Source organism: Macaca thibetana, chromosome 3 (genome assembly GCF_024542745.1).
Source record: "Macaca thibetana thibetana isolate TM-01 chromosome 3, ASM2454274v1, whole genome shotgun sequence".
In the NCBI taxonomy this organism is placed as follows: domain Eukaryota; kingdom Metazoa; phylum Chordata; class Mammalia; order Primates; family Cercopithecidae; genus Macaca; species Macaca thibetana.
The window spans coordinates 16,635,700-16,656,138 of NC_065580.1; the positions used below are offsets into that span (position 1 = coordinate 16,635,700).

Below are 20,439 nucleotides of genomic sequence, written 5' to 3' on the forward strand. Positions count from 1 at the left end.
AACAGACCACTTTTGCCTCTAAGTCATTTGCCAGTTGTATATCATTGGCTAAGTGGCTGAGGAAAAAAGGGAAGACAGAGTGTAGCAGGCTTTGAGGAGCATCCACCACCTTTCTGATCTGGAGAACATTTATGTTCAGTGACTACTGAATAGGAGAGGAGCCTGGCAAAGACCCCAGGCCTTGGTGCTGGGGGTAGAAGCAGGGATTGACTGAAAAAGAGCACAAAGGAACTATCTGGGTGGGGAGGATGAAATGTTTTACAGCTGGATCAAGGTGATTGTTGCACAACTCCACAAATTTATCAAAATTCGTTGAATTGCATACTTACAATAGCAAATATTATGTTATGCAATTAACACTTTGATTAAGCTGTTAAACTCCAGACATCTAGTTGGAACTCAAATGGCTAAGACCGAAGGCGAGCAGCCGTGAGGCAGGCTGAAGCTCAGCTCTGATCCAGCTCAGTCATAAGCTCAATTAAGGTGATCTGCCCCTGCTACAATTCCCAGCAGAAGCAAAAGTGAATCATTTGAGGAAGATGAAATCATTCAGAGCCTCAGATTATCTCTATAGTTTTTATATACAATATCTAACATTCGAATAAATTACTAGTTGTGTGAGAAAACAAAATCACATGTCCAGAAACCAAACAGAGAAAACAGAAAAAAGAAACAGACCCAAACAGATTCAGATGTTAAAGTTATCCAAAACTGGCTTTAAAATGATGAATATTAATATAGTCAACAAAGTAAATGACAAAATGTAGAATTTTAGCAGACAACTGGAAATTGTAGTAAGATTTAAGTGGAAATTCCAGAACTGAAATATACAAAATACCTAAAATTTAGAATTCAGTAGATATGTTTAAAAGACAAATAGTTTCTTAAATGAAACTCAAGAAGTTAATCTGGCTGCCTCATGTTAAGTTGAAAGTGACAAATTCATTCCTGCCTCTGCCTCTAGATGCCTCTTGACTTTTGCTGCTGAATTCTGTTCCTGCACTGCCTGACTTTATTCTGGCGATTCTCATGCTAATCTAGACCTCTGTTGACCTTGAAATGGTGTGAAATGGTGTCCCAATATTAGACTCCATGTTTTCTACTCTCTTAACTTGTTATTTTGTGAGCTAGCGTCATTAGCCCAAATGCATCACACCAGGTTGACAGGGTCATCAGTTTGTTCTGCTCTTGACCACATGCTGAGCAAGACTCATTGATATTGAGGCCCTTGTACGAAGCCCCTTCTCTTTCTGAAGGTTCCCATGGGGACCCTCTATATTCTTGTGGAAATACCTGAACTCCCGCTCAGTAATCATCTTGCAATTCTATGAGTCAAAATATGTTTTCCTAAACAACTAAAACAAAAAAAAATTCTAATAAAAATGGCAAAATGGGAATAAAGAAAAGATATTGGTTATGTGGTCGTGTACAATTGTCCTATACTCAGAGTCCACAGTCACACCTTCTAGTATCTGTAAAAGTTCTTCAAATCCTACAGTATCTGGCCATTTCTGCCCAAGATATCTTTGGGAATTTAATTTCAGATATCTGTCTATTTGGAGATGGCTGCAAGAACAAACCCAACCAGAGACTTCCTTTTCTTAGACAGGAAGTGGGAGCTGGTGGCTGGGAGGGAGGCAGATCTATGAGGGTTTTTGAACAGGCTGGAGGTGTCTTTGCAAGGCTGTGGCTTCACTGCTGGCACAGAAGTACGTGGCTGAGTCCTCCAGCTTTGTGGACTTGATCTTCAGAGTGAAATGTACTCCATCAGACCTTCCAACTGAGAATCGATCTTCAAATATTTCAGACTTCTCTGAGATCTCACCATTATAGAATTAAACCAGAAACTCGACTTTCTGCCCCAAGATTTGTCTGTACCAATAGAAGTATAAGTGATTAGGGATGGGGACACACCGCAAGATCACTTCCTGTCCCATCCGTGTGACCTGATGGCTGGGAGTCTGGGTGACTTCAGGTTCTGTGTGTCCTGTGGGAAAAGAAGAAGATTAAGAGAATGGTTTAGAACTGTCTTAGGTAAGTTCAAAGCAAGAATTTCCTAGAGTCCTAAGCATCGACCTGCTTTCAAGAGACTAAAAATTGCCCAGCATAGGAGCCAGGTATCCATGGCAGGATCACAGCAGGAATGAGGCCTCCCCTAGCTCAGGCATCTGGTCCTGTGGAGGAAAGGAGGGGCATTTTGAGCTCCCATGGCCCCACAGGCAAGGTCTGGCAGAATTACTGTTGTCTCTGGCAGCACCCACCGTCCCTGGAGCGCCCTCTATAGGAGAGAGGAGGGATCCTTTGTGTTGGTGCAGAAACCTGACAGTGCAGGGCTCTGCTCAGCCCTGGGGTCTGACGGTGTGTGCAGGACTGAGGGCCGTTACTAAGAGCAGTGCTGGAAAATATAGGGCTCAGCAAGGTAACCCTGAGTACAAAGTCCGGCTCAGAAAACCCAGGAGGTCTTCTTGTCTTATTACCTGCTGTGAGTAACAATTCAGATGCAACAGACTCTACCACTGATAATGGATGCCAAGAAAACGTGGTATTGGGATTAAAAAGACAGAATGAAAAGAATCAAGTGTGAAAGTTTTAAATCCTGAGAGGAAGAGAGAAACCAACAAGAAGTTGAAACTGCACATGCTCCTGAGAGAGTGAACTAGAGAACAATGATCCAAACCCCATGGGGAACTACTGTCCTCAGAGTCAGGCACTGATACAGCCACCTAAGGAGGGGACAGGGGGGAAAAAAAAGAAAGAAAAAAAAAAGAAAAGTTCTGACCTGCCGCGGTGCCTCACGCTTGTAATCCCAGCACTTTGGGAGGCTGAGGTGAGCAGATCATGAGGTCAAGAGATGGAGACCATCTTGGCCAATATGGTGAAATCCCATCTCTGCTAACAATACAAACATTAGCCAGTTGTGGTGGCAGTGCCTGTAGTCCCAGCTACCCGGGAGGCTGAGGCAGGAGAATCGCTTGAACCCAGAAGGCAGAGGTTGCAGTGAGCTGAGATCACCTGCCCCACTGCATTCCAGCCTGGTGACAGAGTGAAACTCCGTCTCAAAAACCATACCAAACAAACAAACAAACAAAAAACAAAGAAACAAACAAAAAACAATAGAAAAGGTCTGAGTACATTTGGAGCTGGGATGAGGGCTGTGATTCAGGGTCTAACTTGGGTGGAAAGAAAAGTCAAAAAAGGTTCATATTGGAAGGTGGATTGGTGTGGCCAGAGTATTAAATGCTTCACACAAGATTTCCCAGAGGCACAAACCAACTGGAAGATACTTGGAACAACTTAAACTTGACATCATTGGTCTTCCATTCAAGTTCAGGCACAGTCTTGTTCAAGACAAACTCAGGCCACAGGCTGCTGGTGTCAGGGCAATGCAGCATTGTTATATCCAATAAATGACAGTATTATGGTCTGAGATTTCTGCCGAGGTCCTATGGAATGCTGAACCAAGTGTTGAGGCTCTGCTGGACGCGTTGCCCCCACGGGTTCCTGTCACACAGGGAGGCTATGACTCTGCGGGGCTGTGTCTTGGCTGCTGTGCTTTCTGGCTGCAGTGCGACCACATGAAGGCATAAGCGAGAGCTGTCAGGGCATTCAGGTGTAGAGTGATTTGGCACAGTCTCGTTTTCAATAATTCCTTATAGTTGCAGTAAAACCTGAACTCCAGGGATTTCTTAGCTTTCTCTCTGTGCCAATACAAAGAATCATGTCCCAGATGTTGCTCATATTTCAGTGTCCTTTTACTCCCCATTCCTGTGACCAGGTATTTTGGTGTCTGGGTAATTCCAGTATCTGTGGGGCCTGTGAAAGTAAGAAGCAAATTCAGACTAAGCCCAGGACAGAGTCTTCTGGGGCAGTTCCATGAAAAAAGCCAAAAATCGAAGGACACAAATGTCCCACCTGTGCCCAGGATTCACCTGAGAAAAAGGATGACACCACAGTGGAGCCTGCGCACACCGCAGGGTCACATGGAGCGGGAAGCGGGGACCCTGAGTCTCCCTGCTTGGCATTCTGGTCCTCTGGGTGTGCTTCCCTGGCCCTGAGACAGGGGCTGCTTGGGAAAGTCTGCTCCTGTTGGTGTCACTCTTAGTGTCTACAGCTCACACTTCCTCTTTCCCTTCCAAGCTTTGTGCCGCCACCTCAAGAGGTGGGTATAAACTAGCTTGTCAGGGCCAGGTGTGCAGGGAAGGTTCCTCAGATAGTTGCTTTTTTCTTAGCAACTGCCTGCCTTCCCCACAATGAATGACTGGGTCTCCCCTTCCTCTTTCTACTTGTGGCTCCCCTCCTCCCTAACACACAGACTCCTTACCTTTGGGCAGATGCCTTCCCCATTCTTGTCTTAGACCCAGGATGAGCACACTCCGGCTCCACTCCCTCATCTCGGTGAATTCCAGGAGGCCACCTCGCCTGGCTCAGTGGAGCCCTTCCCTGGAGCCAGCTGTGCATCATTTTAAGACCCAGTAATGTAATGCCAAGTAGGGAGGGAGCATCCTTCAGCGGGTGCTGAGGGGGCGCGAGAGGAATAATCTGCGAACTCTACACCCAGGGAGCATCTCACCTACTTAGGATGCCGGACCTGAACACAGACTAGAATAACAGAAGGCCCTAAGGGCATGAGCAGAGGGACTGCAGAGACAATGCTACGCAGGTCCAGGTGGAATGGATTCAGTGTCTTCATGTTGTCCACACATGATCTCTCAACTAGCATAAGGAGAAAATTCTGATGCCAGAGCATTTGATTCCTTCCTTAGTCCTTTCCTCCCTCCTGCCTCTCTTCTCCTCCCTCCACTTGACTCAGGAATGTCCCTAAAGTCACAGCTCCTCCTGGAGGTGAAAGAGGCACATGGCCTTCGTCTCAGCCATCTGCCCACAGTCCTCCAGATACAGCATTGGGAGCATAGATACACAAAGGGATTCCACAGGGGAACGCACAAAGCAAAAAGGCATTTGAAACACCAAAGTAAAGCCTGAGCAACTCTAACTCCCACCTACTGGTGAAATGCCTCCAACAGCCTCCACAAATACACTTAAGTAATAAAAAATAAATATGATCCAATAGGTATTTATGGAACACATAACTATATGGCAGGCACTGTTTGAGAACCAGGAATAGAGCAGTGAATAAAACCAACTCTCGTGGGCACATGGCCATTTTAACTTGTTCAAGAAGCTTTTGTGAATAATGTTCTCATCCTCTAAGTGCTTCAGAGATTCCAGGAGCTGATAAGACATGTTTGACATGTTTACAGATAACATCTAATTTGGAAAGTTTTACAGGGTATGCTTTAGGAAAGTTAAAGTAATTGGTGTTTAGGTGCCTAAATCATTTCATATACTGACCTTCTCATTTCCTCATCCTTGAAATCTGGTTGTAGGGAGAGGCTGAAATAATTTTCCCCAACTGTCTACCCAGCTCTGAAACAATGTAAGCCAAGCAGGGTAGACTTCATTAGGCTGCTGTGCCAGAACCTTACATGCTTCACGGCCCCTATCAAAATACTTTACAGAGTACAGGTGCTTAATATATGTTTGCTTAATTGCTCAATGGATAGATGGGTAGAATGGAAAACAGTAAATTCCACAGGTAAAAGGTAGGTCTAAGCACTTAAAAATTGTGTTTCTAATGTGCTATGGTTGGCATTGGTATATTTGTATCTGTAAATCTGCAGAAATCAGTTCATAGTCTCAGTATGTAAGGCTGGAATGTAACTGATAAAAATAATTTTTATTTCAAAGGTTTTATTAATAAATGATAATTTTTCAATGTTGATGAAGCATTGTCCAAAGGAGATATGGAAATAGAGGGGGTGTTACTTCTTAAATTCTCCTTCCTGTCAGGGTCCCCATCATTCTTTGAGCATTTCCTTACTTTATGGCACAAGGGGTTCTAGGCTTTTCCTGCCTGTCTTGGTATCTACTATTTGTCCAAAAGTCCTGTTTCCTTCTCATGGACAATGGTATTTAGAAAACAGAATATGGACACTAGATGTTTTGGGGTGAACTACCCTTAGGCATCACAGTGGACAGAGCTGTACATATACATGTATTTTCACAGTATACATATATTTACAAGTATCTTTAATTCCTCTTTAGACATATTAAGAAGCGATGAGTTCACACTAGTTCCCTTCCAATATTATTAGGTTTATTGTTGTGTTCCACTGTTCTCTCTTTCCACATTTGCAACTCCCTTATCCAACACTGAGAAGCCTGATTCTGTTAACCCTACAGATTTACATATTTGATCAGTCCCTTTGCTTGTAACTACGTGTATGCTATGGCTGTCACCACTACTCCCTTGTAAATGGCCTCATCCCTCCATTCAAGTTCTGACTTCCTGTGCCAGGGAGACCACCTAGGAGAGTTGAAACTCTCCTCACCTCAGTCCAATTTGTGACATACCACACAAGGGATACCTTGCCCTACACAGTGTCCTTTGCAATTTGCCGAGGCTTCCACAATCTGCAGGAGGCTGTTTTCCACACCCCATTTGGACTCCAACCCACTTTTGGGGAGACACTTTCCACATGCTGCATGGTCTCTATCTCCTTCCAACAGACCTCCCTTCTACGCAGACACAAAGAAATGCATGTTATTCTTCTGTATTCATGTCACTGTGTGTTTATTGCATAACTTGAGGCACCCGACATGGGCGATGAGCAGGGAAGGCCTCAGGACCTTTTAGGAAGATCTTCTTAGTGTACAGGGTAATGGTTGTTGCTAATGAGTTTGTTTGTAGTTGATTCGTCTGGGCTTCCCTGAGCCCTGTGTAGTTCTATGATTCTTCACCTCGTTTTTCAGGGAGGAATGCTAATTTTGTGGTTCTAAAAATCCTAGGGTTTTCCTTCCATACTAACACATGTTGATGTAAGTACTTGTCTCCCTTACTCAATTGGATCTTCTTAAGGTCACCGGCTGTATCTTAATCACTTTCTTTTTTCTCCTTCCTCATGCAACCACCCACCTTACGTGCCAGCGTTTGCAGAACACCTTAAAGGTGCAACAGCAGCTGCTCCAGATAGCCCACCACATGCCTCTTTCCATTCTCTCCCTTGAAAGTGGGAGCTGGGGGTCCCCTTCCAATATTTTCAGGTGCACAGGCATTCTAATCACCTCTCATTCATCTTGCTAGGACCAAAGGCTTGAGAACCACAACCAGATGTTTTCTTCTCAGCATTTGAAGGCCTGTCTGAAGACTTGGTTCAAGGACTGATCTTATGCTCTGTTCTGGTTACTGAACACCCATTGACCACAGATATATAGAAGGACCCTGATTGCAATGGGTACCATGTGAAAGGGGAAAATAAGTCAATACAAATGAAAAAAACCCATAGGACATACATCCTTGTTTTCAGTGTGTGTCAATATTCTAGATGGTGAGACTGAGCCAACATTGAGATGACACAGCTTTTTAAAATCATGGATGATATTTGACTGATCATTAAGTAATGTGGCACAAACTATTCTCATCAGCATTCAAAGACTATGTAGAAAACCAGTTATCAGTTGGGAATTGATGCAATAACAGAAGGTTTTTTGAAGGAGAAGACTTCAAGGCAGATCTTAGAGCAATCCACCTAGTCCATTCCAACTATTTTTTTCTAAGAAACTATTTCTGCTGGATTATCTAGAAAGAAGCCAGCATCAGCTTTGACTACTAGTACCGGGAATGCTATGCCCCAGGAATGGGGAGACACTTTTGAGATTTCCTTTCACAATGTGTAGCTGCTACCTAAAGAGAAAAATGTATATTAGTTGGGCTAGGGTTTTCACTTATCCGACTCATCTTTAACTATTTTAGAACCTACAATCTTCTTTGGGCTTTGTTGACTACTCACCTTCTTATTATGCCTCTCCTGATCCTATGTCCACAAGGTATAGGACCGAGAGCAAAAGATTCAAAGCTCTAAGGAGATGATTTTCTGGCTCGACAGAAGGAAGAATTTTCCAAAAGGTACTGTGGTCTCCTGTCCAGAATAGAGGCTGGGTGACTGTTGGTGAAGATGTTTTAGACAAGGCTTAAGTGCCCAATGCAGCAAAGAAGAAGTTTAGCATTTACTCTAGGCCAGACACAGTGTCATAAGCTGGGGATTTTAACATACAATATTTTCTTCAGAAGCTCATAATCTAGTTGAAGAAATGGATAAGGAAATCAAATCCTGCAACAAAATTGAAAAGTTATAGCAACATACACAGCATCTTAAAAGGGCACCAAAAAGGAATAGAACTGGTTTGCCTCTAATAAATTGGGGTGTTATAAGGGTGGAGTTAGGGGAGGGCATTGAGAATAATGAGAATAAAGTGGCAAAAGTAATCCTTCAAGTGTCAGTCTGGAGAAGAAATCCAGTGGGGAGCTGAGATCCGAAACCGACAAGGAGACTTCCAGCCAAGGGAAGGAGAGTGGGTGAGTTAGGAAGCTTCCAGACCATGGTCCATGGGCTCTGCAGCAAGGGGAGCAGACAGAGGCACGTTTGCTGCCTGAAGGGTTCAGAGAAGGTGTCTGTGCACATTTGGAGCTTTGATCAGAGCTAGAATCCACAGTCTAGCTTTGAGTGTTAAAAGGAGAAATTAAGGAATGGACAAGCAGGAATAGAGAATAATAGAAGTGGTGAAAATAGATACATATTTCTCAAACCCATTTCCCAAAGGGTGAGTCTCCTACTGTCTTCTCCAGTTGGCTTCTGAACTGGGTCCCTTGTCTGGAAATTCCTTCTCTGATTTCCCAATGCTCAGTGCTGCTTGACTCTGCATGACAAAAACCTATAACGAAGGGAACCCTTGGTCTCAAAGAAGAGTCATGGAAACCACTGAGCACAAAGTGTCAGGAGAACTCAGCTCCTCACAGGACGGTGTCTGGCTCAGTGCAGGGTGTGACTCTGTGATGACACAGGTGATTGCTTGGAGGGTTCTTATGTAACCTTAAGCTAAACAATCTTTTTACAGGATGCTTGCTTTATTTCATGATTTCTTTTTTTCCTTCTTTTTTCTTTTCTTTTTATTTTTTTTGAAATGGAATCTCGCTCTGTTGTCCAGGCTGGAGTTCAGTGGCGCAATCTCAGCTCACTACAACCTCCTCATCCTAGGCTCAAGCGATTCTCCTGCCTCAGGTTCCTGAGTAGCTGGAAAGGCATGCACTAGCAATGCTGCCCACATGCTGGGGCTCCCTAAAAGAGAGGACAAAGTTGAAATAGACCCTAGCTAATCATATATTCAACCCTCCCAGAATAAAACCCAATACTATTTCCAAGAAATAACATAAACCAGAGCCTCAAGCCTATGTTGTCCACAATGCTTCACATAAACTCTTTCTAATCTTTCATGTAGGATATTTAGAAGTCTCCTAATTCTTCATGCCACCCAAAAATCTATCTCCTTTCTGATCCATACTACTACCAGTGTTCCTGTACCAAAATACCAGTTTCGTCATGTTGTTTCACTTGGAGTAGGACCAATGGCTCACCACTGCCTAGAGATTTGTGTCCAAAGTCCTTTCAGGTCTCCCGATATCCCCAGTCATCTGACTATTGCCTACTCTTGGGGAGAGTTCAAGATGACCTTCATCAGAATTGGGAGAGACGCTTGCTGGTCACTCTTCTTAAAGAGAAGGAGTCTACAAGGCACAAGTCTGCCTCCACCGGCTTCTCCTCAACACTTTCCAGTTTACCTATTGCCATGGAATTTCATGCCTCTCCAAATATTTTTCTGTTAAATAAAGTACTTACTGATCATCAGAATTGTCTCTTGATCTTAGAAATATTTCCTTCCCCCTCCTTTATGCTTGTGCTCATCAACAATTTTTAGCAATCATGTGTTTTTGATCATAATGTTATATAAAATATGAACCCATGTGTGCAGCACAGAAAGACAAGAAATGGTTTCCTCCACCAGTTCAGATCTTCAGTGCATGGGACAGGCTCCGTTTTTGTTTGTGGAACCCTAATACTTCAGTGGCTTTGTTGTGAAACCCTGCTCCAGCTGAGAAACAATTCCGTGAGACTTTGTGCGCATAATATAGAGGACTTCTCCACTGGGTGCACTAGCCGTCTGTACTACAGACTGAAACTCCATCAGAGGCCATCAGACAGTGGAGACTGGAGCCTTGGGTGCAGGTGCACACACTGGCCCACAGCTTCCTGGCTGAGCTGGGAGGTTTGTGCACAGGAATGCGGTGACTCTGCAGGGCTGTGCCTTGGCTGCTGGCACAGAAATATACAGCAGAGTCACCAAGCTCCAGGGGCTTGATGTGAAGAATTAAACGAGCTTTGTCTGGAGAGTCAGGTGAGAAGCGATTTGAAACTGTTTCATTTATAAAGAGCTTCTTGTTATTGTAGCTAAACATTATCTTCAGCAATTTCTTAGAGTCCTGCTTATACCAATACATAGTATCATGACCCAGATTTTGTTCACATTTAAGGGACTCCTCCTTTCCTGTCTGTGTGACCAGGTATTTTGGAGTCTGGGAAACAGCTGTGTCCAAGGAACCTGCAAAGGAAAGAAGTAGAATTCAGGCAAATCCCAGGAGATAGCCTGCTGTTGTTGTCATGGTGAAAAGACTTAGGGACTCCAACAGGATCATGTCACCTGGGCCCAGGACTCACCTGCTTGGAGGAGGCAGAGGGTCACACAGCAGAGGAGCCTGCAGCCCATGGCAGAGTCAGGCAGACCAGGCAAGGCCCGGGCAGGATTCTGGTGTGCAGTGGTGAGAAGTCTAGGCTGTGCTTTCCACTGCCGCTGAGAGGGGCTGCGCCAGTGAGGTCACAGCCTGTAATCATTTCCCCATTCCCAGGCTCTCCTCTAGCATGGCTCCTCCTTTTCATGCCCTGCATTTGCTTTTAAAAGTTTTTGAAATTTCTGGGAAAAGTTGAGAGGGTTGAATTGTGGCCTCCAGGATGTGTCTCTGACAGTCATTCCTGTGCCATCAGCCCCCTCCCTCCCCGCTTCTTACCCGGGATTGACCACCCCCTTCCTCTCCCTTTCATGCCCTTCCCTCAGAGTCAGGCTGCTGTTCCTCTCTGGATCCTTTTCTTCCCCTTCACAAAAATACAGGACATTGTTTTGCTCTCTTGAATCTTTGCAAAGATTAATTCTGATTAATGGTCAGTGGTTCCCTTTTCTCAGGAAAGACTGGCCTAAGATTTCACCTGAGTACCAGCTACAGTCACCTAACCCACATGACTGTGATGCTAGTTCAGAGAAAACCTTGTTGAAGGGTCATTGTTGGGAGTGAACTGCAGCCCTACTCTCTCTGATGTCCTTATCTGTCCAAGGGGTAGATCTATGAGGAAACAGGAGGGTGCTGGACAATATGCAGTTACCGTGTGCTGTGACTGAATGGCAATAAAGGTAAACAACAGGGTTGCTGCAGAAAACAAATGCAGGTGATGGTATTGCTCTTGAGTTGTCTGCAGATAATCCTTCTTGTTGGTACAAAGTTTGCAACTCAAGCTTATAGCAGAGTTTCTCAATTTCAGCCCGAGTGCCATGTTGGATCAGGTGATTGTTGGTTGTGGAGGGCCGTCCTGTTCAGCTAGGATGCTTAGCGGCATCCTTTGGCCCTACCCGCCTGACGTCAATGTGACAACACAACATGCCTTTGTGCTTTCTGGATTATCCCCTGTTGAGGACCCCGTCCCCTTTATTCTTGCCCATGGTACTCCCCTCCTCTGCCAGCCATCAAACACCCAACCTTGGGGGGTGTGGCAGGGCCGCAGCTCCTCCTGCTCTGGTCAGCAAGGTCCAGCACTCAGATCTCAATGCCTCTGTCAGTGACCCCACGGCAGGAACCTCCAGGAGGAAAACCAGGGACCAGCACAGCCAGAATGGCATTTCACACACACACACACACACACACACTTTGGTAGTGTTGTCATCTACAGGTGAATGCCCTGCAAACACAGACCCTGATGGTTCATTTGTGATTTACTAAACACAGAACTTGAACTAAACAAAAGAAAAATGACCACCATCCTTCTTGGAACGTCAAGGATGCTTTATTTGTTTATAGTCATTGAATGTCTACTTAGTGCCAAGCATGAGTAAACTATATTCTCACTCTCATGATGCTTATAATCCAATAGGAGCAAAAACACATTCACATATTACCTGTAGACTAAGAATATGAAATGCATGTTACATGGTGGCCAGCAATATAGTTACTGCTTGCATTTAAATACTTTTTTAAAAGCATCCCATTTCCTGATCTATGAAACAGTGGGCAGAAGTAAATAATTTTCAACATTCTGTCTAGTTCTAAAATTCTGTGAACAGAAGCAGGTACCCCACTAGATGTGGGTCTTATTCAGTACTTACCTCATTGCACCACACAGCTGACATGAGAAGCTTTTCTAATGAGGAAAGGAAGGAAGGGAGGGAATATAATGAAATGACAAGAGGCTGTATACAACAGTGATGATGATAACTATATAAAGATGTAACCACTCTTAAAGAGTAGACTTTAAATAAATATGTATCTCAGTATTTTACGCAAGAGTTTTTACCAAATCAGATGGACAGCATCTGGGAGAGTCACTGGAATGAAACTGATAGAAAGAAACTAGCCTCACATGAGGCAATGTTAGTTCTGGGTGTTGTTTTGTTTTGTGTTTTAAAGGAGACATGAAAAGCAAAAGTGTTTTATTGCCCTTCAAGAATTGTCTAGGCTGGGAGGCTGAGGCGGGCGGATCACTAGGTCAGGAGATCGAGACCCTCCTGGCTAACATGGGGAAACCCCGTCTCTACTAAAAATACAAAAAAATTAGCCGGGCATGGTGTCTGGAGCCTGTAGTCCCAGCTATTCAGGAGGCTGAGGCAGGAGAAGGCGTGAACCCAGGAGGCGGAGCTTGCAGTGAGCCAAGATTGTGACACTGCGCTCCAGTCTGGACGACAGAGTGAGATTCGGTCTCAACGGAAAAAAAAAAAAAAAAAAAAAAAGGAATTGTCCAAAGGATAAAAAGGAACAAATAAATTGATCAGGTATGTATTTTCTGACAGGGCCCACTATGCTGCAGGAGGGGAAAAAAGCTACAGAAAGGAGAGAGGATAGACGCTTATATCCCTGGGAAGAGCCAGGCTTCCAACAAGAAAGTCAAAGAAGGAAGAAAATATAATAACTTTATCATGGATATAACTTAATCCACAAAAAGGCAGAGAGTTGTAGGGGCAAAGGGAATGAGACAGAAGGCTGCAGAAGAACCAGAACACGTCGAACTGAATGATACCACGATGCATATTTTGAACATGGGTCATATTTTTGGCTGCCCTATAGTTAAACCTCGTCTTATATTTGGGCAATTCCCCCAAAGTTTGTGTCTTAGCGAGAAAGGCAAGTGTGTTGATATGTTTACAAACAAAATCTTACACCCTTCTAGAATCAAAATCTCCATCTCTGCCTCTTCTTTTTACACTCCTCATGAGGAAACCACTCTACCTGGCAGAGCTGTCTCCCTCCTCCAGCTCCCCAAGAACTCACAGGAAAACCATGGTGTCTGCTCTGGTGGAATAGAACGGACAATCTCTTGTGCCCAATTATGTCATATTTAGTTTCCTGAGCAGAATCTTATGTCGATTTCATGTCATCTGATTCTGTCTCTCTCTTCACTGATGCTCATCACTGGGTTTCCAGGTCTGCAATGGGACAAGGGCCATGGTTGCACTTCCATTCGGCCCAGCTGGCTGCTTGTTACTGGAGACAATGATCCTGATTTAAAAAATTCTTTCAAGCTGACAAAAACATACAAAAGTCAACATGCATCTCAGCTCATGGGATCATATCTCTGCAGGTCAACCAGCAGCTGCCAGTTTTCCAAATGAAATTCAGACCAAAGCCAGATAAGATATCCTGTCACAGGCCATGTGTCCTTCACGTTTGCGAAGCGTCAGTTCATGCTATTTGCCTGTTGAGTTATTAAAATCACTTGTCCACTTAAAATATTTGCATTTATTATTTCTATTGTTATATGGATCACAAATGTTTAATCTGTAGTCCTTTGTTAGCAACAATTAACAAATTAAATGCAATGCCATGATGGATAGTGATTGTTTATTAACAATGAGAAATGATTATACGTCATCTTACTTTTGTTACTGAGAAGAAGTTCTAGATTTTTTGTGAGGGTAGGAGTTTGAAAAGCCCAGGGGGACTCTGACTCTCCAACGTTTATGGTAGTCACTTTAAATATTTAATATTGAGCTTAGAAGTGTGTGTTTCGCATAGTCTACTTTTATAACTTTTAGCACATTTGAAAATGGCTCATACTACAGAAAGTTAAGAAATTTAGAATCTAGCATGTAGAAATGAGTTTCCTACCTTCAATACATTATTTTGTTCCATTCCAAAATAAACTGCAAAATTAACCTCCACAGGACGGCTAATGGTTTTCCTGTTAAACTGTCTGGCTAGACTCACTTCCAGGCAGCGTGCTAGAATATATCTGGTAGAGTATAGAGATACTCTGAAACTCCCTCCTGATGAATAGTTAACGCCTATATAAAATGTATCTTTGCTGTATTTTTGGATTTCCAAGAAGTAAGGGAAATTTCAACTGCTTTTTGAAAAGGTGAAACAGGAGCCTGTAGTGAAAACAAAATGAAGAGCCTGTTTCAGATGTGCATCCTGGAGGTCTGTCCACGCCACCTTCCTTCCCATCTCCAACTGTTTCGCATCATCTTTTGACATCTGGACAAGTCTAGCTTCCGTGGGTCTTGGGAGACAGGGATAGATGTTGAAGCTGGAAGCTGGAAGGGAGTCTGATGATGTTGTTTTGACAGAACCATTTGCTCAGACCCAGGAGACAGGTTTCCTATCCTTAGAAACTCTTGCTCCAAGAACTTAGAGGAACATCCAGAAGAGGAAAAAGAAAAGAAAATCCCCTTCTAGCTTAAGTCTTTCATCATTTACAGTCAGGGGAATGGTGCTGCAGGTATTCTTTGGTCTGATAAGTAGATTTCCCTTGGTAATTACTCTCTTTGCAATATCCCTCGAGGAAGCCCTGATTTGTCGGGCGCACTGCCCAGGTCTCAGGAAGTCATTTCCTGGCAGGATTGAGCTGGAGCAGAGGCCCAGCATCCAGAGCCTCTCTTATTCCTCTCAGGAAGGGATCTGCTTGTGAGCATCTGCTTGTGAGCGCTCCTCTTTCCCAGCTCCCCCTTCCTCATCCCATGCAGGGTCACATGCAATAAATCTGGCAGTCTAGGCTCTTTGCTAGAACAAAAGCAACTGCACAGCAAGGCAAATGAACAGTCTGTATTTAACCTCTCACATTTCAGCATTAACACAGCTTCTGCAGACAATATTTTCCCCTGTTGCAAATAAACTCGATATTTCTTTTAACTGTCTTCCATCCAGAGAATACTCTGTGTTTCCTCTGAGTTCCCTTAATCTCAGTAGAGTCACAGCTCCTCCTTGTGGTAAAAGGTCAAACATGTCAAGACTGTCCCATGGTGGACCAAAGGCAGCAGGGTGGTAGAGGTCTTAGAAATAGGGATATGCAGCCAGGCATGGTGGCTCATGCCTGTAATCCCAACACTTCGGGAGTCCGAGGATGGCAGATCATGAGGTCAAGAGGCCGAGACCATCCTGGCCAACAGGGTGAAACCCCGTCTCTATTAAAAATATAAAAATTAGCCGGATGTGGTGGCATGCGCCTGTAATCCCAGCTAGTCTGGAGGCTGAGGCAGGAGAATCACTTGAATACGGGAGGTGGAGGTTGCAGTGTGCCGAGATCGCCCCAATGCACTCCAGCCTGGGCAACATGAGAGAGAATCCATCTCAAAAAGGAAAAAAGAAGATAAAAACGGGAAATCAGAGAGGTTCACTCCTTCCTTTCTTCAAGAGGCTTCTACCTAAAATTAAAACATGCAAAATTGTACCTCACCTTAAACAAATATAAAAACTGGCTTTCGGAGTTAATAGACTGAATTTTTGCAGAACAGTATTCCCACCAAAAACAACTAGATAAACTTAACAAAATATAAAAATAAATGCTTGAAAGCACTTGGAGCTACTGAGGAAGTAGGAACCTAATGGACTGGGGTCTCAAGGAGAAAGGAGAGATCTAACAGACCACTTTTCCCTCTAAGTCATTTGCCAATTTTGTATCGCTGCCTAAGTAGCTGAGGAAAAAAGGGAAGACTGAGAGTGTAGCGGGCTTTGAGGAGCATCCACCACCTTTCTTGTCTGGAGAATGTTTATGTTCAGTGACTACTGAATCAGAGAGGACCCTGGCAAAGACCCCAGGCCTTGGTGCTGGGGGTAGAAGCAGGGATTGACTGAAAATGAGCAAGAAGGAACTTTCTGGGTGGGGAAGATGAAATGTTTTACAGCTAGATCACGGTGATTGTTGCACAACTCCAAAATTTATCAAAATTCATTGAATTGCACACTCACAATGGGAAAATATTTTGTTATGTAATTTACACTTCAATTAAGCTGTTACACTCCAGACATCTAGTTGGAACTTAAATGGCTAAGACCAAAGGCGAGCAGCCATCACGAAAGCTGAAGCCCATCTCTGATCCAGCTCAGTCATCAGCTCAATTAAGGTGATCTGCCCCTGCTACAATTCCCAGCAGAAGCAAAAGTGAATCATTTGAGGAAGATGAAATCATTCAGAGCCTCAGATTATCTCTATCGTTTTTATATACAATATCCAGCATTCAAATAAATCACTAGTTGTGTGAGAAAACAAAATCACATGTCCAGAAATCAAACAGAGAAAACAGAAAAAAGAAACAGACCCAAACGGATTCAGATGTTAAAGTTATCCAAAACTGGCTTTCAAATGTTGGATGTTAATATAGTCAACAAAGTAAATGACAAAATGTAGAATTTTAGCAGACAACTGGAAATTGTAGTAAGATTTAAGTGGAAATTCCAGAACTGAAATATACAAAATACCTAAAATTTAGAATTCAATAGATATGTTTAAAACAGCAATAGTTTCTTAAATGAAACTCAAGAAGTTAATCTGGCTGCCTCATGTTAAGTTGAAAGTGACAAATTCATTCCTGCCTCTGCCTCTAGATGTCTCTTGACTTTTGCTGCTGAATTCTGTTCCTGCACTGCCTGGCTTTACTCTGGTGATTCTCATGCTGGTCTAGACCTCTGTAGACCTTGAAATGGTGTAAAATGGTGTCCTAATATTAGACTCCACGTTTTCTACTCTTTTAACTTGTTATTTTGTGAGCTAGCGTCATTAGCCCAAATGTAACACAACAGGGTGACAGAGTCATCAGATAGTTCTGCTCTTGAGCACATGCTGAACAAGACCCACTGATACTGAGTTCCTTCTACCAAGCCCCTTCTCCTTCTGAAGATTTCTGTGGCAAGCCTCTGTATTCTCATGGGAATACCTGAACTCCCACTCCATAATCATCTCGCTATCCTAGGAGTTAAAATATGTTTTCCTAAACAACTAAAACAAAAATTTCTAATAAAGATGGCAAAATGGGAATAAGGAGAAGATACAGGTTACTTGGTCGTGTACAATTCTCCCATATTCAGAGCCCACCATCACACTCTGTAGTATCTGTAAACATTCTTCAAATCCTACAGCATCTGGCCATTCCTGTCCAACATATCTTTGTTAATTCAATTTCGGATATCTGATTATTTGGTGACGGCAGCAAGAACAAACCCAACCAGAGACTTCCTTTTCTTAGACAGGAAGTGGGTGCTGGCGGCTGGGAGGGAGGCAGATCTATGAGGGTTTTTGAACAGGCTGGAGGTGTCTTTGCAAGGCTGTGGCTTCACTGCTGGCACAGAAGTACATGGCTGAGTCCTCCAGCTTTGTGGACTTGATCTTCAGAGTGAAATTTGATCCATCAGGCCTTTCAACTGAGAATCGATCTTCAAATATTTCAGACTTCTCTGAGATCTTATCATTATAGAAGTAAACCAGAAACTCGACTTTCTGCCCCAAGATTTGTCTGTACCAATAGAAGTTTAAGTGATTAGGGATGGGGACACACCGCAAGATCACTTCCTGTCCCATCTGTGTGACCTGATGGCTGGGAGTCTGGGTGACTTCAGGTTCTGTGCGTCCTGTGGGAAAAGCAGAAGATTAAGAGAATGGTTTAGAACTGTCTTAGGTAAGTTCAAAGCAAGAATTTCCTAGAGTCCTAAGCATCGACCTGCTTTCAAGAGACTAAAAATTGCCCAGCATAGGAGCCAGGTATCCATGGCAGGATCACAGCAGGAATGAGGGCTCTCCTAGCTCAGGCATCTGGTCCTGTGGAGGAAAGGAGTGGCATTTTGAGCTCCCATGGCCCCCAGGCAAGGTCTGGCAGAATTGCTGGTGTCTGGGGCAACACCCACCATCCCTCGAGCGCCCTCTATAGGAGAGAGGAGGGATCCTTTGTGTTGGTGCGGAAACCTGACAGTGCAGGGCTCTGCTCAGGGGTCTGACGGTGTGTGCAGGACTGAGGGCCGTTAATTATTAAGAGCAGTGCTGGAAAATGTGGGGCTCAGCAAGGTAACCCTGAGTACAAAGTCCGGCTCAGAAATTCCAGGAGGTCGCCTTCTCTTATTACCTGCTGTGAGCAACAATTCAGGTGCAACAGAATCCATGGCTGATAATGGATGCCGAGAAAACTTGGTATTATGATTAAAGAGACAGAAGGAAAAACAATCAAGTTTGAAAGTTTTAAATCCTGAGTGGAAGAGAGAAGCCAACAAGAAGTTAAAACTCTGCACATGCCCCAGGGAGAGTGAACTAGAGAACAATGATGCAAACCCCATGGGGAACCCCTGTCCTCAGAGTCAGGCATGATACAGCCACCTGAGGAGGGCATTGGGTATTCTTTATTTTTTAAAAAAGAGAAGGACCTGCTGGGTGTGGTGGTTCACGCCTGTAATCCCAGCACTTTGGGAGCCCGACAGGGGCAAATCAAAAAGTTAAGAGTTTGAGACCATCCTGGCCAACATGATAAAACTACGTCTCTACTAAAAATACAAAAATTAGCTGGTTGTGGTGGCAGGCACCTGTCATTCCAACGACCAGGGAGGCTGAGGAAGGAGAATCTCTTGAACCTGGGAGGTGGAGGTGGCAGTGAACCGAGATCACGCCACTGCACTACTCCAGCCTGGTGACAGAGTGAGACTTCATCTAAAAACAAACGAGCAAACAAAAAACAAAAGAAAAGGTCTAAGCAGATTTTGAGCTGGGAGGAGGGCTGAGATCCAGGGTCTAACTTGGGTGGAAAGATAAGTAAAAAAGGTTCATATTGGAAGGCAGATTGGTGTGGCCAGAGTGTTAAATGCTACACACAAGATTTCCTGAGGCACAAACGAACTGGAAGATACTTGGAACAACTTAAACTTGACAGCATCTGTCCCGCATTCAAGTTCAGGCACAGTACGGTTTAAGACAAAGTCGGGACATGGGCTGCAGGTGTCTGGGTAATGTAGCATTGTCACATCCAATAAAGGACAGTATTATGGTCTGAGATTTCTGCCGAGGCCCTCCGGAATGCTCAACTGAGTGTTGAGGCTCAGCTGGACATGTTGCCCCCACGGGTTCCTCACTAGACCCAGGAGGTTTGTGCACAGGGAGGCGGTGACTCTCCAGGGCTGTGTCTTGGCTGCTGGTACAGAGATTCACAGCTGAGTCTTCTGGCTGCAGCATGACCACATGAAGGTGTACACAAGAGCTGTCGGCATTCAGGTGTGAAGTGACTTGGCACAGTCTTGTTTTGAATGAGTTCCTTATAGTTGTAGTAAAACATGAACTCCAGGGATTTCTTAGCTTTCTGTCTGTAGCAGTACATAGAATCATGTCCCAGATGCTCATGTTTCATCGTCCTTTTACTCCTCATTCCTGTGACCAGGTATTTTGGTGTCTGGGTAATTCCAGTATCTGTGGGGCCTGTGAAAATAAGAAGCCAAATTCAGACGAAGCCTAGGACAGAGTATTCTGAGGCAGTTCCATGAAAAAAGCAAAAAATTCAAGGACAGAAATGTCCCACCTGTATCCAGGACTCACCTGAGACAATGGACCACACCACAGTGGAGGCTGCAGCCCATGGCAGGGTCACACGGGCAGAGGCGTGGGGACCCTGAGTCTCCCTGCTTGGCATTCTGGTCTTGTGGGTGTGCTTCCCTGGCCCTGAGACAGGGGCTGCTTGAGAAGTCTCCGCTCCTGTTGGTGTCACTGTTAGTGTTTATAGCTCACACTTCCTCTTTCCCTTTCAAGCTTTGTGCCTGCACCTCAAGAGGTGGGTTTAGACGAGCTTGTCAGGGCAGGTGTGCACGGCAGCTTCCTCAGACCTTTGGTTTTTTCTTAGCCACTGCCCGTCCTCCCCATAATGAATAACTGGATCTCTCCTTCCTCTTTCTACTTGTGGCTCCCCTCCTCCCCATCATACAGACCCCTTTCCTTTGGGCAGATGCATTCCCCATGCCTGTCTTGGACCTAGGACGAGCGCACTCCG

The 20,439-nt window shown here is 44.3% G+C and overlaps 1 pseudogene and 1 gene segment (V, D, J or C); both read right to left on the reverse strand.

Moving 5' to 3' along the window:
- Nucleotides 1-1,624: 1,624 nt before the first annotated feature.
- LOC126951116 (T cell receptor beta variable 2-like) lies at nt 1,625-18,694 on the reverse strand (annotated as a pseudogene). Its single transcript, XR_007724353.1, has 2 exons — nt 18,541-18,694; nt 1,625-1,987 (listed from the first exon to the last, which is right to left on the reverse strand). The product of XR_007724353.1 is annotated as a T cell receptor beta variable 2-like (transcript).
- On the reverse strand, nt 17,581-18,527 carry LOC126951114 (T cell receptor beta variable 2-like). The segment is given in 2 exon segments: nt 17,581-18,052; nt 18,142-18,527. Coding segments are annotated over 2 exon segments (393 nt in total).
- Nucleotides 18,695-20,439: the final 1,745 nt, after the last annotated feature.